General features: G+C 46.1%; 1 protein-coding gene across 7 annotated transcripts in view; it reads right to left on the bottom strand.

The window, feature by feature from the left end:
- Positions 1-13793, bottom strand: part of WIPF1 (WAS/WASL interacting protein family member 1) — a 76544-nt gene that overhangs the window by 15413 nt on the left and 47338 nt on the right. For all 7 annotated transcript variants that reach the window (XM_069982969.1, XM_069982974.1, XM_069982973.1 and 4 more), the window contains one exon: positions 7207-7284. In XM_069982969.1, coding sequence (XP_069839070.1) covers positions 7207-7251 — 45 coding nt within the window. In that variant the 5' untranslated portion in view covers positions 7252-7284. The remainder of the gene's footprint in view (positions 1-7206; positions 7285-13793) is intronic.

Raw genomic sequence — 13793 nt, forward strand, 5'->3', positions numbered from 1 at the left:
CAGCAGCTAATAAATACTGGAAGACTGTAGATTTTTAAGTAGAAGTAAATTGCAAATCTATATACCTTTCTGACACCATTTGATTTGAAAGGGAAAGATTTTTTGCCGGAATACCCCTTTAAGAGGACCTCATTGTGGAAGTGGAAGTGACTGGCCGCACCATTCATGTGCATTATTGTTGGCAGCACACCTTCCCATTTACACCATGAGATGTAAAACCAACTATTGATTTCATTTCAGGGACGCACAATCCCATTGATCGGCTAACGGATAAACATTTTCTCATTAATCAGCTGATTGCTGTTTACATGGAGCAATAATCAGCATGTTGGCTAATAATCAATGCCTGTAATAGGCTCTTAGTCCCTTTGTTCTTGCACATCTGTGACCATACCGCCAAACTGCAATTGTTAGCTACAAGGATAAAAGGCAGCCAGAATATTTTTATCTTTATATGTTAAGACTTGTAACACATGGGTGTCAAACCTGCAGCCCTCCATCTGTTGCAAAACTACAACTATCATCATGCATGGACAGCTAAAGCCTTGGTTGCCCAGGCATGATGGGAAATGTGGTTTTGCAACAGCTGGAGGGCAGGAGGTTCTACATCACTGGTTGTAACAATATTACAGGTCTGAATGGTTCTGTTCCATAATACTGGAACAGACCTAATGGAGCCCATAGAGACTGCCGTACAAGTCCAATGCACATAGCAGTGCTGTTTGCAGGGCCAGATTAAAGGGAGGGCAATCGGGGCACGTGCCCAGGGGCCTCCACCACTAGGGGGCCTCCACCAGCCTGAACCCGGAAGCAGTTTCAGGGCAATAAAAGAGACTGGGGAGAAGCTGTGTGCGTGGGATGACATCAAGAACGGATTCCCTGGCCTCCTTATACAGATGAATAAAGGAATGGAGGACCTGCTGCATCTCACTATATGCTGCACATTCTCCATTCCTCTTCAGCACTCCTCTGACACTTCCTCCTCTGTCAGGTCAGAGAGGAGAGGGAGGGACTCACTGTACAGCAGACTGATGAGGTCAAAAGGCAGATCAGGACCCAGAGACCTCATGCTGCCTGCTCTTTGCTGTGCGTGCTCTGCTCTGTCCTCTCCTACCAGTGCCCCCCTCCTCCCCATAGTGATCTCTATGCTGAGCCCCCCTCCTCCCCATAGTGATCTCTATGCTGAGCCCCCTCATCCCCATAGTGCTCTCTATGCTGAGCCCTCCATCCTCCCTATAGTGCTCTCTATGCTGAGCCCCCCCTCCTCCCCATAGTGATCTCTATGCTGAGACCCCCCTCCTCCCCATAGGGTTCTCTATGCTGAGACCCCCCTCATCCCCATAGTGATCTCTATGCAGAGCCCCCCCTCCTCCCTATAGTGATCTCTATGCTGAGACCCCCCTCCTCCTCATAGTATTCTCTATGCTGAGCCCCCCCTCCTCCCCATAGTGATCTCTTTGCTGAGCCCCCCTCCTCCCCATAGTGATCACTATGCTGAGCCCCCCCTCCTCCCCATAGTGATCTCTATGCTGAGACCCCCGTCCTCCTCATAGTATTCTCTATGCTGAGCCCCCCCTCCTCCCCATAGTGATCTCTTTGCTGAGCCCCCCTCCTCCCCATAGTGATCTCTATGCTGAGCCCCCCCTCCTCCCCATAGTGATCTCTATGCTGAGACCCCCCTTCCAGTGGCGGTTTTTGGCACCAAGCACCCCAAGCGATCGCTTGGGGCCCCCAACATCCAAGGGGGCCCCCACTCCCCGCTCTTGTGCTCAAGACCGATGGACAGGGCCGCTGCCCCGCTCGCTGCTGCCATCTGAACTGTAACTATGAGCACTCGTAATGAGCGCTCATAGTTACATGCAGCAGCACTGACAGGGCGGGAGACATTGGCTCCCTTTCTGTCAGTCACTCTTGTGGCCGCAGGAAGGGTTTTCCCTGGGGTCACAAGTGGCAGCTTTGTCCTTGTGGTGCCGGCGTTCCAGTGACATCACTGGAGCATCGGCGCCAGGACAAGGGGAGTGCGGCCTCTTGTGATCGCAGGGAAAACCCTTCCTGCGGCCACAAGAGTGAAGAGAAGAGGAGACGCCCGGACCCAGGTGAGTATAAGTGTTTGTTTTATTGTGTTATATACTATATGGGAGGGGGAGCACACAGGGGTCTGTTTAACTGGAGGAGCGCACATCGGAGGTCTATATAAATGGGGGGAGCACACAGGGGGGCTATAGACTACTGGGGCTTTACAGAGGGATCTATATACTACTGGGGGCAGCGCACAGGGGGTCTATATACTACTTGGGGCAGCAGAATGGGGTCTATATACAGCTTGGAGAGCACACAGGAGGTCTATATCCAAGTGGGGGAGCACACAGGGGTTTATATACTACTAGCGGGGCACACAGGGGGTCTATATACTACTGGGGGAACATACAGGGGGTCTATATACTACTTGTGAGGCACACAGGTGGTCTATATATAACTGGGGGAGCACACAGGGGTCTGTATCCTACTGGGGCAGCACACAAAGGGTCTATATAATACTGGTAGGGCACACAGGGGGTCTATATACTACTGGGGGAACCACGCAGGGGGTTTATATACTACTGGAAGAGCACACAGGGGTCTATATCCAAGTGGGGGAGCACACAGGAGGTCTATATCCAAGTGGGGGAGCGCACAGGGGGCCTATATACTAGTGGGGGAGCACACAGGGGGTTGATATAAAACTGGGGCAGCACACAGGAGGTCTATATACTTCTGGAGGAGCACACGGTGGGGCTATATATAACTGGGGGAACACACAGGGGTCTATATACTACTGGGGGCAGGACACAAGGGGTATATACTATTGGGGGCAGCACACAAGGAGCATATATTACTGGCGGTAGCGCACAAGGGGTATATACTACTGGGGGCAAAACACACCGGTCTATTGTTTTGGAACGCTTGTCGAGGGGGGGGGGGGCCCAGACATAACTTCGCTTGGGGCCCCAGAAATGCCAAGACCGCCCCTGCCCCCTTCTCCTCATAGTATTCTCTATGCTGAGCCCCCCCTCTTCCCCATAGTGATCTCTTTGCTGAGCCCCCCTCCTCCCCATAGTGATCTCTATGCTGAGCCCCCCCTCCTCCCCATAGTGATCTCTATGCTGAGACCCCCCTCCTCCTCATAGTATTCTCTATGCTGAGCCCCCCCTCCTCCCCATAGTGATCTCTTTGCTGAGCCCCCCTCCTCCCCATAGTGATCTCTATGCTGAGCCCCCCTCCTCCCCATAGTGATCTCTATGCTGAGACCCCCCTCCTCCTCATAGTATTCTCTATGCTGAGCCCCCCCTCCTCCCCATAGTGATCTCTTTGCTGAGCCCCCCCTCCTCCCCATAGTGCTCTCTATGCTGAGCCCCCAGCACAGATCCAGCACAGAGTTCAGTGTATTGTATGATTTTGTGTAAATGCATGTGTGCGCATGAAATGTCAGTGTGGTAAATCTGCCCCATATACAGGAACAGTAGAGGGGATTAAAAATCAATTTTTTGAAAACACCGCCCAGTTTGTTGTTTTTTGCCTATGCTGTGTGCGGCATATGACATATACCCTCTGTGTGGCATATAATTAATACACTGTGTGCGGCATATGACATGTAGCATGTGTGCGGCATATGACATGTAACATGTGTGCGGCATATGACATGTAGCTTGTGTGCAGCCTATAATTTATGCACTATGTGCGGCATATGATATACACTCACCGGCCACTTTACTAGGTACACCATGCTAGTAACTGGTTGGACCCCCTTTTGCCTTCAGAACTGCCTCAATTCTTTGTGGCATAGATTCAACAAGGTGCTGGAAGCATTCCTCAGAGATTTTGGTCCATATTGACATGATGACATCACACAGTTGCCGCAGATTTGTCGGCTGCACATCCATGATGCGAATCTCCCGTTCCACCACATCCCAAAGATGCTCTATTGGATTGAGATCTGGTGACTGTGGAGGCCATTGGAGTACAGTGAACTCATTGTCATGTTCAAGAAACCAGTCTGAGATGATTCTAGCTTTATGACATGGCGCATTATCCTGCTGAAAGTAGCCATCAGATGTTGGGTACATTGTGGTCATAAAGGGATGGACATGGTCAGCAACAATACTCAGGTAGGCTGTGGCGTTGCAACGATGCTCAATTGGTACCAAGGGGCCCAAAGAGTGCCAAGAAAATATTCCCCACACCATGACACCACCACCACCAGCCTGAACCGTTGATACAAGGCAGGATGGATCCATGCTTTCATGTTGTTGACACCAAATTCTGAATCTACCATCCGAATGTCGCAGCAGAAATCGAGACTCATCAGACCAGGCAACGTTTTTCCAATCTTCTACTGTCCAATTTCGATGAGCTTGTGCAAATTGTAGCCTCAGTTTCCTGTTCTTAGCTGAAAGGAGTGGCACCCGGTGTGGTCTTCTGCTGCTGTAGCCCATCTGCCTCTGTGCGTTCAGAGATGCTCTTCTGCCTACCTTGGTTGTAACGGTTGGCTATTTGAGTCACTGTTGCCTTTCTATCAGCTCGAACCAGTCTGCCCATTCTCCTCTCACCTCTGGCATCAACAAGGCATTTCCGCCCACAGAACTGCCGCTCACTGGATGTTTTTTCTTTTTCGGACCATTCTCTGTAAACCCTAGAGATGGTTGTGCGTGAAAATCCCAGTAGATCAGCAGTTTCTGAAATACTCAGACCTGCCCTTCTGGCACCAACAACCATGCCACGTTCAAAGGCACTCAAATCACCTTTCTTCCCCATACTGATGCTCGGTTTGAACTGCAGGAGATTGTCTTGACCATGTCTACATGCCTAAATGCACTGAGTTGCCGCCATGTGATTGGCTGATTAGAAATTAAGTGGTAACGTGCAGTTGGACAGGTGTACCTAATAAAGTGGCCGGTGAGTGTATATACTGTGTGTGGCATATGATATATACACTATGTGCGGCATTAGGCATGTAGCATGTGTGCGGCATATGACATATACCCTCTGTGTGGCATATGATTAATATACTCTGGGCAGCATATGACATGTAGCATGTGTGTGGCATATGATATATATACACTGTGTGTGGATATGATATATACACTGTGTGCGGCATATGAAATATACACTAGTAGTGTACATGATTGGGAACTGCAGATGGGACCCAGACTTGCAAGTCCAGGTTCTGCCTGCAATTCACAACTGGATATGCTAGCTGTGGTGGCTAACACAGTGGGCAAGAGTACACAGAAAGTACTAAAAGGCTGTGTTCTCACATTTTATTATTATATAAACACAATGTGGCATCTTCCTCTGCACTGCAGCTTCTAGTGACCATTGCACACACATACAGCCAGGAGCGAGGAGGAGTAGGTATTAAGTCCCCTACCGTAAGCAGCCCTCTGTGTAGATCGCTGTATTGTTTATTTGGGGGGGGGGGGGGTAACCAAATTGTCGCCCGGGGCCCTCACCAGTGTTAATCCGGCCCTGGCTGTGTGTATAAGCGTTATGTGACTCTTCATGTTTTAAAGCGACTCTGTACCCACAATTTGACCCCCCAAACCACTTGTACCTTCAGATATCTGCTTTTAATCCAAGATCTGTCCTGGGGTCCGTTTGGCAGGTGATGCAGTTATTGTCCTAAATAACAACTTTTAAACTGGCAGCCCTGTGCCCAATGGCCGGGGCTTAGAGTATCCGTGCCCTAACCTTGCACCACCCCTCTGTCCCTCCTCCCCACCCTCTTTATCATTAGGAATGCCACTGGAACATTTTCTCCTGTCTGAACATTGCACAGGTGTCTTAACGATCAGCCCATGTTTAGTATTCACACAGCTGAGGAGACAATCTGCCTGGAGCATTCCTAATGATGAGTTGGGTGGGGAGGAGGGACAGAGGGGGTGTGCCAGCCTACTGCATACACAATCTAAGCCCCGGCCGTTGGGCACGGGGCTGCCATTTTAAAAGTTGTTTTTTTAGGACAATAACTGCATCACCTGCTGAACAGACCCCAAGACAGATCTTGGATTAAAAGCAGCTATCCGAAGGTACAAGTGGTTTAGGGGGGTCAGATTGTGGGTACAGAGTCACTTTAAGGGCCCTCAGTCAACATGACAGTTCTCCACTGTGCTACATATTGCAGTTCCTGAAGCCACCAGCAGAGGTCTTCAGATTGAATAGAAAGCAGTAAAAAAAAAGGGATATAAGGTGACTCCATCTCGCTGCAACATTGGGTTTAAAATTGCTTGACATAAAAACGCAATAAGTAAGTGATATAGATATACTGTAAATATTTAAGAATGTTATCATGCCTTCTATGCATGATGGGCAAGAAAGTCTAGAAAGGATGATACAATATCAACGCCAAGGATCCAGAAGGAGATTCTGATTGGTATAAATGACATTTGTAGTTTAATATCTAGAATATGGAAGCACTGAATAGCAGGAAAAGTGATACAGCCATACATGTGCTCCCAACCCACATAAAAGTGGATCATATATCTAATTTACAGTGAATATAGCCTCAGGTACATAGCTCTTTTTTTTGTTTTTACATGAGCCAATTGATTCCAGCTCCTGGTACCTGGAGCTGCGGTCCTTTTTTGGAAGCACTGCCCGATTCCCTCGATCGATGCCCTTCTCTTCCCATGCACTGGCCTGGCTTTATGCATTGGGGGCAGGCCCGCCGCCCCCCAGTGTTACCATATCCCCTGCCCTCTGTGATGCCGCTCCATTAATTTAAATGGAGCCATATCACAGAAGGGAGGGGATATTGCCACACTGGGGGGCGGCAGGATCACCCCCAGTGCATAGAGTAGAGCTGGACTGGTGCATGGGAAGAGAACAGCGCTCAACGTGGGAACCAGCCAGGTGGCATTTAAAAAAAAAAGGACTGCGCCACCAGGATCCACGTGCCATGTAGCAATGTACCTGATGGTCCAAAAAAGCCCAGATAACAAGTCACTTAACCATAAAGCTTCATAGTTCAAGATATCCAGACCATAAATAATAATATTACTGACTATGTTTGTGTATATACAGATGTAGCCAGGGTTAACATGATCCCTGACGCAAAAATTGTGTCAGGAAGTTGTGTTAAGTCAATTAGAGTGTCGAGTTAAATGCGTTATTGTGATCAAGTTAACACAGGCTACATCTGTACCTGTCTAGTTGTAGTTATAAACCTACCAGAGCAAGTGTAGGAGGGGGTGGTGGGGGCGGGGGTCCAGGCATCTTCAGCTGGGTTCACTGTACCGTCTCCAGGACCTGGAAATAATAAGGATGTGTAGTTAAATTAATCATTAATGTTAATATGTGTAATATGGGAATATTTAAAGGGGTTATCCGGACTTGGAAAAATTTGCCTGTTTTCTTCCAGAAACAGCGCCACTCTTGTCCTCAGTTTTCACCTGTAATTGTAGCCTAGTTCTACTGAAGTGAGTGAAGCCAATCTGTAGTATTACATACAATCTGAGGATACGTGTGCCGCTGTTTTTGGAAGAAAGCAGATATGTTTTTTTTTTTCCAATCCTGGAATTTATCAACGATCTTGACTGATTGTCAGGAATAGGTTACAAAATTTGCACAATCGCCTAGTTGTACAAAAATGCTGTTGCTAGGTATCATAATTGGTTAAGCTCATTTACTACATGCAACTTTTTTGTTGCAAAATTAAAGCATACTGACTTCACAAAGGAGGTGGTGTATTTCCAATGTCAAACAGTTGAGTGTGTGGCTCCAAAATAAGACGAGTTCTTCACCTATTAATAAATTGCACCTTCCATACCAGTCTATTACTCACACTACCGCAATAGATCACCGATTTATTCCCATTATATCCAGTCACTATTGCACTCTACAACATATACCCTCCAATCTTATGAAAATGAGTAAAAAAAAGAGTGAAAATAAGGAGACTAAATAATTTTTATGTCTAATGCTTCCCGTCACATATACCAGCTTCCTGTAGAAATAAAATAGGCGCTATGACAGGAAGGTTAGTGTTCACTGCAAACCCACAGTCATCCTGTTTCTCTAATGCATACTCATTTCATCTACAGGAACTGAGATGACACAGCTCCGGCCGACCCCAGAGAAGGGGACACAGGGCACTTCACACCGCCACCGTCACATCTCTTTAGGTGTGAAAACTGTACAATTACATAGTGTATAATCATTATTATTCTGAAATCAGAGACTCGTGCAAATGAAAGGCATTGTAAGACAATGTTCACACTTTTCTGCGCCCGCAGAAAACTGACATGTCAGTTTTTTGCGGCGGCGCTAGGGGTCCCAACTGGAGTGTATACCATGTGTATACACTCCGGCCAGGATTCCCTCTAGCTGCCACGCAATGTGGGTAAAGGAATAATCATGGCCGTGTTGCAAATCGGCAAAAACGGTCGTGATTAATAATTTACTTACGTTGTGTGAACATAGCCTAACATTGCACAGAATACAGGCTGCCACCAAGGTGCAAGGAATATAGGATATGCATAAAAGATTAGACTGGTGGGTAATATAAGCCCCCAGACTTGCAGTGTCAATGGATCTTATGGGAATTTAAATAATATATAAGCACTGTGCCAGGTATTCAGCTGAATTTTTTTCTTTGTTCAGACTAGTTGTTGTTACATAGTTACATAGTTAATACGGTTGAAAAAAGACAATGTCCATCAAGTTCAACCAAGAGTGAACTGAATGATCTGTTATTCCTATCATTTAAAGGAGTTGTTGCCTTTATAGTAAAACTGTTTTGTGTGTAGTATTAGTAGGTGTACTCACTGTATATACTGACAGCAGCTCCCTGTGTACCTCATAGAGCTACAATCAGACTCCCCTCCAGGCTGGGCTGTCCTGCTCTGTGGTGCTTCTGTCCATAAAATGGCCGACATGGAGGAGCATGTGACCATGCCCCGCTCCCAGTGCCCTCCATAGGTATATAAAGGCTCAGTTGTGGACACTGGGGGGCGGGGGAATAGTGCTCCTCCATGTTGGTCATGATATGGACAGAATCACCACAGAGCAGGACAGCACAGCCTGGAGGAAGGGAGTCTGATTGTAGCTCTATGAGGTAAACAGGGAGCTGCTGTCAGTATATACAGTGAGTACACCTACTAATACTGTACACTGAACTATTTTACTATAAAGCGGCCAAACCCTTTAACATTTTTTACTAGAGAGCACAATGATGTACAGCTTGAATGGACTATGAGACTCATTGACTTATTACCCTACCTTCTCTGTAGTCAAATAATAGAGGTTTTCATTCTGGGTAGAACTGTTTCAGATGAGCGTGAGGACCTGAACTAACAGCATCAGAGATCCCTTTGATAGTATTAGTTCAGGTCAGAAGATCTACAGTTGAACTAGGATTTGCGGCTGTGATATTGGAGGGAAAAAAAGTGCCAGTGTTAAGGTTCTTAATACATTTGGCGTGTCTGTTGTTCGAGTTAGTAGTTATCTTTATTGCTTAACGTTGGAGATGATATATTTTTAGCCTGTAGTTATAATGGCTTATACCCACATATCTGGTGATCCAGAGACAATAAGCTAGATCCATTCTGTCTGATGCCCCATAGGCTGAAATAGGCCATAGTACCGGATGTATCTACCATCCGACCAGGGGCGCAACTACAGCCATAGCAGCCATAGCGACTGGCTCTTTTGCTCGTATGTTTCTGTAGACATTCGCTTTAGGCCTTTCCAGATCTACCATATGTATGTCAGGAAACAAAAGAAAGGGAGAGTGACTATAGGATTAGTCTACACAGTGTTTGTAGTCTGTTACTATAGGTACACTGTGGTCTGTATAAAGGCCTTATTCCACGGAACGATTTGGCCGATAATCGTCCCGCGGAATAGAAGACAATGATCAGCCGACATTGTTCATGTCGGCTGATCAATGCGTCGTTTGTTTTTCAAACATGTTGAAAGACACACGACTCGTACAGCAACAATCTGCTGCCGTCGATGAGTGGAATAGGAGCGGCGGCAGTAGACCGCCGCTATCCCTATTGGCTGCCCGGACAGTCAGCGATCACCTGGGCAGCCCCCCCCCCCCCCCCGCAGCTCCCTTCGGCCCCCCGGACTCACCCGCTCACTGCTGCCGCGTGGAATAGCCGCGGTAGCGAGCGGGGAACGAGGAGCAAACAAGCGCTAATAGCGCTCGTTTGCTTCTCTCAGTCGGTCCGTGGAATAGGGCCTTGAGAGCTGCAGACACAAAGTGGCAGGCAATTTTGCTTTATTTTTCTTTATAGATGCATTAATAAATATTGTTGCAAATGTGGGCACAGACTTTAAAGGGGTAGTCTGGCGAAAATATTTTTCTATTTTTCTTCTATTTAAAAATCTCCAGTATTCCAATAGTTATCAACTGCTGCATGTCCTGCAGGAAGTGGTGTATTCTTTTCAGTCTGACACAGAGCTCTCTGCTGCCACCTCTGTCCATGTCAGGGACTGTCCAGAGCAGAAGAGGTTTTCTATGGGAAATTTGCTACTGCTCTGGACAGTTCCTGACATGGACAAAGGTGCCAGCAGAGAGCACTGTGCCACACTGGAAAGAATACACCACTTCCTTCAGGACATACAGTAACTGAGAAGTACTGGAAGACTTAAGATTTTTAAATAGAAGTAAATTACAAATCTATATAACTTTCGGAAACCAGTTGATTTCAAAGAAAAAGATTACCCCTTTAAACAGTGTTTAGATATGGGGCCAGTGCGGCAAACTGAGTGAAGGAAAGTCTAGCTAGGACTCTGGACTGTGGTCTGGGTTGTGTTATTGGGTACTTTCTGAGATGCATATTTAAAGTATATAAGTCATAGTTTGCCATGAATAAAACAAATGGAAGTGTAATTCCTTTAATAGAGGGTCATTGTCTATGCGGCAGTGTTTGTGAATAAAGTCAGAAAGAGGAATGCTGAGATTAATAGGCCTCTTCAAGTTCAGCCACTCTCCAGTAACAATCCTGCCATTCAGAAATGAGGAGCAGAAGTTACTAAGAGGATGAAAAAAATATGGCACAATCCCACTGTGACCCAATGCGGCATCTGTTGGAGAATATCCACAAGACACAAGGGCAGTGGTATCCCATACAACAGGCAGCAGGCACATAAAGCTGCTTTTGTTGAATTATGTGCGATTTTTTTAGAATTTTGCACAACTACTGGGTTATAGCTTGATGGGAACTGGAGAACAAAATTTAGATCTTGAAAGTAGAGGAAAATGCTATATTTAAAGGGGTTTTCCAGCAAATAAAACATTTTTCCCCTGATTTATTAATAAAGTTATATAATTTTGTAATATATGGTAACTTTACATGAAGTGGAAGCAGTAAGTGGACAACTCGGCCTCTCTGCTGCCACCAGTGGCTGTGTTTCGGCGCAGTTACATATTGCTAGGGTTGCTGCATGCAGTGTTGGTGATATGGAACCTCGCCTGATACTCTATTGCATGTTAGCATTAGACTAGTCATTACATATGGGGAAGCTGTCTGTGTCACTAGTGCTGCAGGTAAGCTATTCTATAGCAAAGTAAGTGGTTATTAACAGTTACCTCCACTCGCTCTGCTACAAGCTGCAGCACTAGTGACACAGACAGCTTCCCCAATAAAGAATTATTTTACAAAGATTTATAAGGCTGGGTTCATCTACATCAGGGGTGTCAAACTCAAATACACAGTGGGCCAAAATTAAAAAATTGGACAAAGTCGGGGGCCAACCTTGATAATTATTGAAGTGTGAATGCGGTGGTCCTGGCACAGTAGCATTTGGTGTTCCTGGCACTGTCAGTGGTGTGCACTATGATAATTGACATAATAAATTGCTATGATATGAATAAACCCCAACCCATGTAATAGCCAACCCCCCCAATATTGCCCCATGTTGTAGCCAACCCAGCCAAAATTGCCCCACATATTAACCAGCCCTCCCAATAGTGCCTTAATAGTAGCAAGCCCTCCCAAAGTGTCCCATATAGTAGCCAGCCCTCCCCAATAGTATCATAAGTAGCCAGCCCTCCCCTGTAGTCTCGTAAAGTAGCCAGCCCTCCCCTGTAGTCTCGTAAAGTAGCCAGCCCTCCCCCATAGTCTCATATAGTAGCTAGCCCTCCCCAGTAGTCTCATATAGTAACCAGCCCTCCCCAGTAGTCTCATATAGTAGCCAGCCCTCCCCTGTAGTCTGATATAGTAGCCAGCCCTCCCCATAGTCTCATATATATTAGCCAGTCCTCCCCTTATTCTCTTATAAAGTAGCCAGCCCTCCCCTATAGTCTCTTATATAGTAGCAAGCCCTCCCCAATAGTCTCTTTTATAGTAGCCAGCCCTCCCTGTAGTCTCATATAGTAGCCAGCCCTCCCCTGTAGTCTCATATAGTAGCCAGCCCTCCCCATAGTCTCATATATATTAGCCAGTCCTCCCCTTATTCTCTTATAAAGTAGCCAGCCCTCCCCTATAGTCTCTTATATAGTAGCAAGCCCTCCCCAATAGTCTCTTTTATAGTAGCCAGCCCTCCCTGTAGTCTCATATAGTAGCCAGCCCTCCCTGTAGTCTCATATAGTAGCCAGCCCTCCCTGTAGTCTCATATAGTAGCCAGCCCTCCGCTGTAGTCACATATATTAGCCAGCCCTCCCAGTAGTGCCTAAATAGTAGCCAGCCCCCCAAGTGTTCCATATGGTAGCCAGCCCTCCCCAGCAGTCTCATATAGTAGCTAGGCCTTCCTCATAGTCTCATATAGAAGCCAGCCCTCCCCCATAAATAATGGCACCACGGGCCAGATTTGGCCTGCGGGCCAGAGTTTGACATGACTGATCTACATCTTTGCAATCCGTTTTTTTTTCCATCCATTTTTGCAAAAAACGGATAAAAAAACTGATGGAAAAATGTATGCATTTGTGTGCATCACTTTTTCCATTGACTTCCATTATAAAAAATGTAGCTGACCTTATTTTTGTGTACGTAAAAAAAAATGTATGCGTTTTTATCCGTTTTTTTTTTAAGGAATTCAATGAAAAACTTGATCAAGACAGATGCACAAAAATCCATTTTATTTTATTCACCGGAATACCCCTTTAATACTATATTACCATTTAATTTTTCAATTTAGTTTACTATGAGCTTTGTGTTGCCACAATAAAAATGTGACTACAGTCGGAAATATTTTACATGGTTTGACCGTATATAACGTTACCAGCTTAATAGCACAGAGGTAGAGTAATAATTAACCTTATTTCTGGGTGTCATTGCCTGCCTTCCAGTCATTTAGCCAGTCTGTAATCTACAGCCAGACGTTCCATTAAGAGTGTCGGTTGATTTATGATCTGTACTTCATACAGTTCTACCAGCCATCAGTCAGACTATGCCATGCTCTTACTCTGATCAGCCATAATATTAAAACTACCTCATATTTTATACTTCCCCCATATGCCGCCAAAAGGGTTTTGACCCTGTGCCCCCTACAATACCTCTGTAGGTGTCTTGGCACAAACAAGTTAGAAGAAGGTATGGAGTTCGGCCTCCATGGATTGGACTTGATTTTCCAGCACATCCCACAGATGCTCAATCAGACTGAGATCTAGGGACTTTGGAGGCCAAGTCAACACCTGGAACTTTGTCATGTTCCTAAACCATTCCTGAACAATGTTTGCAATGTGACAGATACATGATCCTGCTGGAGAAGGATACTACCCTCTTGTACCATAGAATGTAAAAAAAAACCATGATTCCTCAGCCCAGCCCATCTTCTTCCATTGCATCATGGTCCAACTCTGATGCTCA

The sequence above is a fragment of the Dendropsophus ebraccatus genome, chromosome 9 (genome assembly GCF_027789765.1).
Source record: "Dendropsophus ebraccatus isolate aDenEbr1 chromosome 9, aDenEbr1.pat, whole genome shotgun sequence".
Lineage (NCBI taxonomy): Eukaryota > Metazoa > Chordata > Amphibia > Anura > Hylidae > Dendropsophus > Dendropsophus ebraccatus.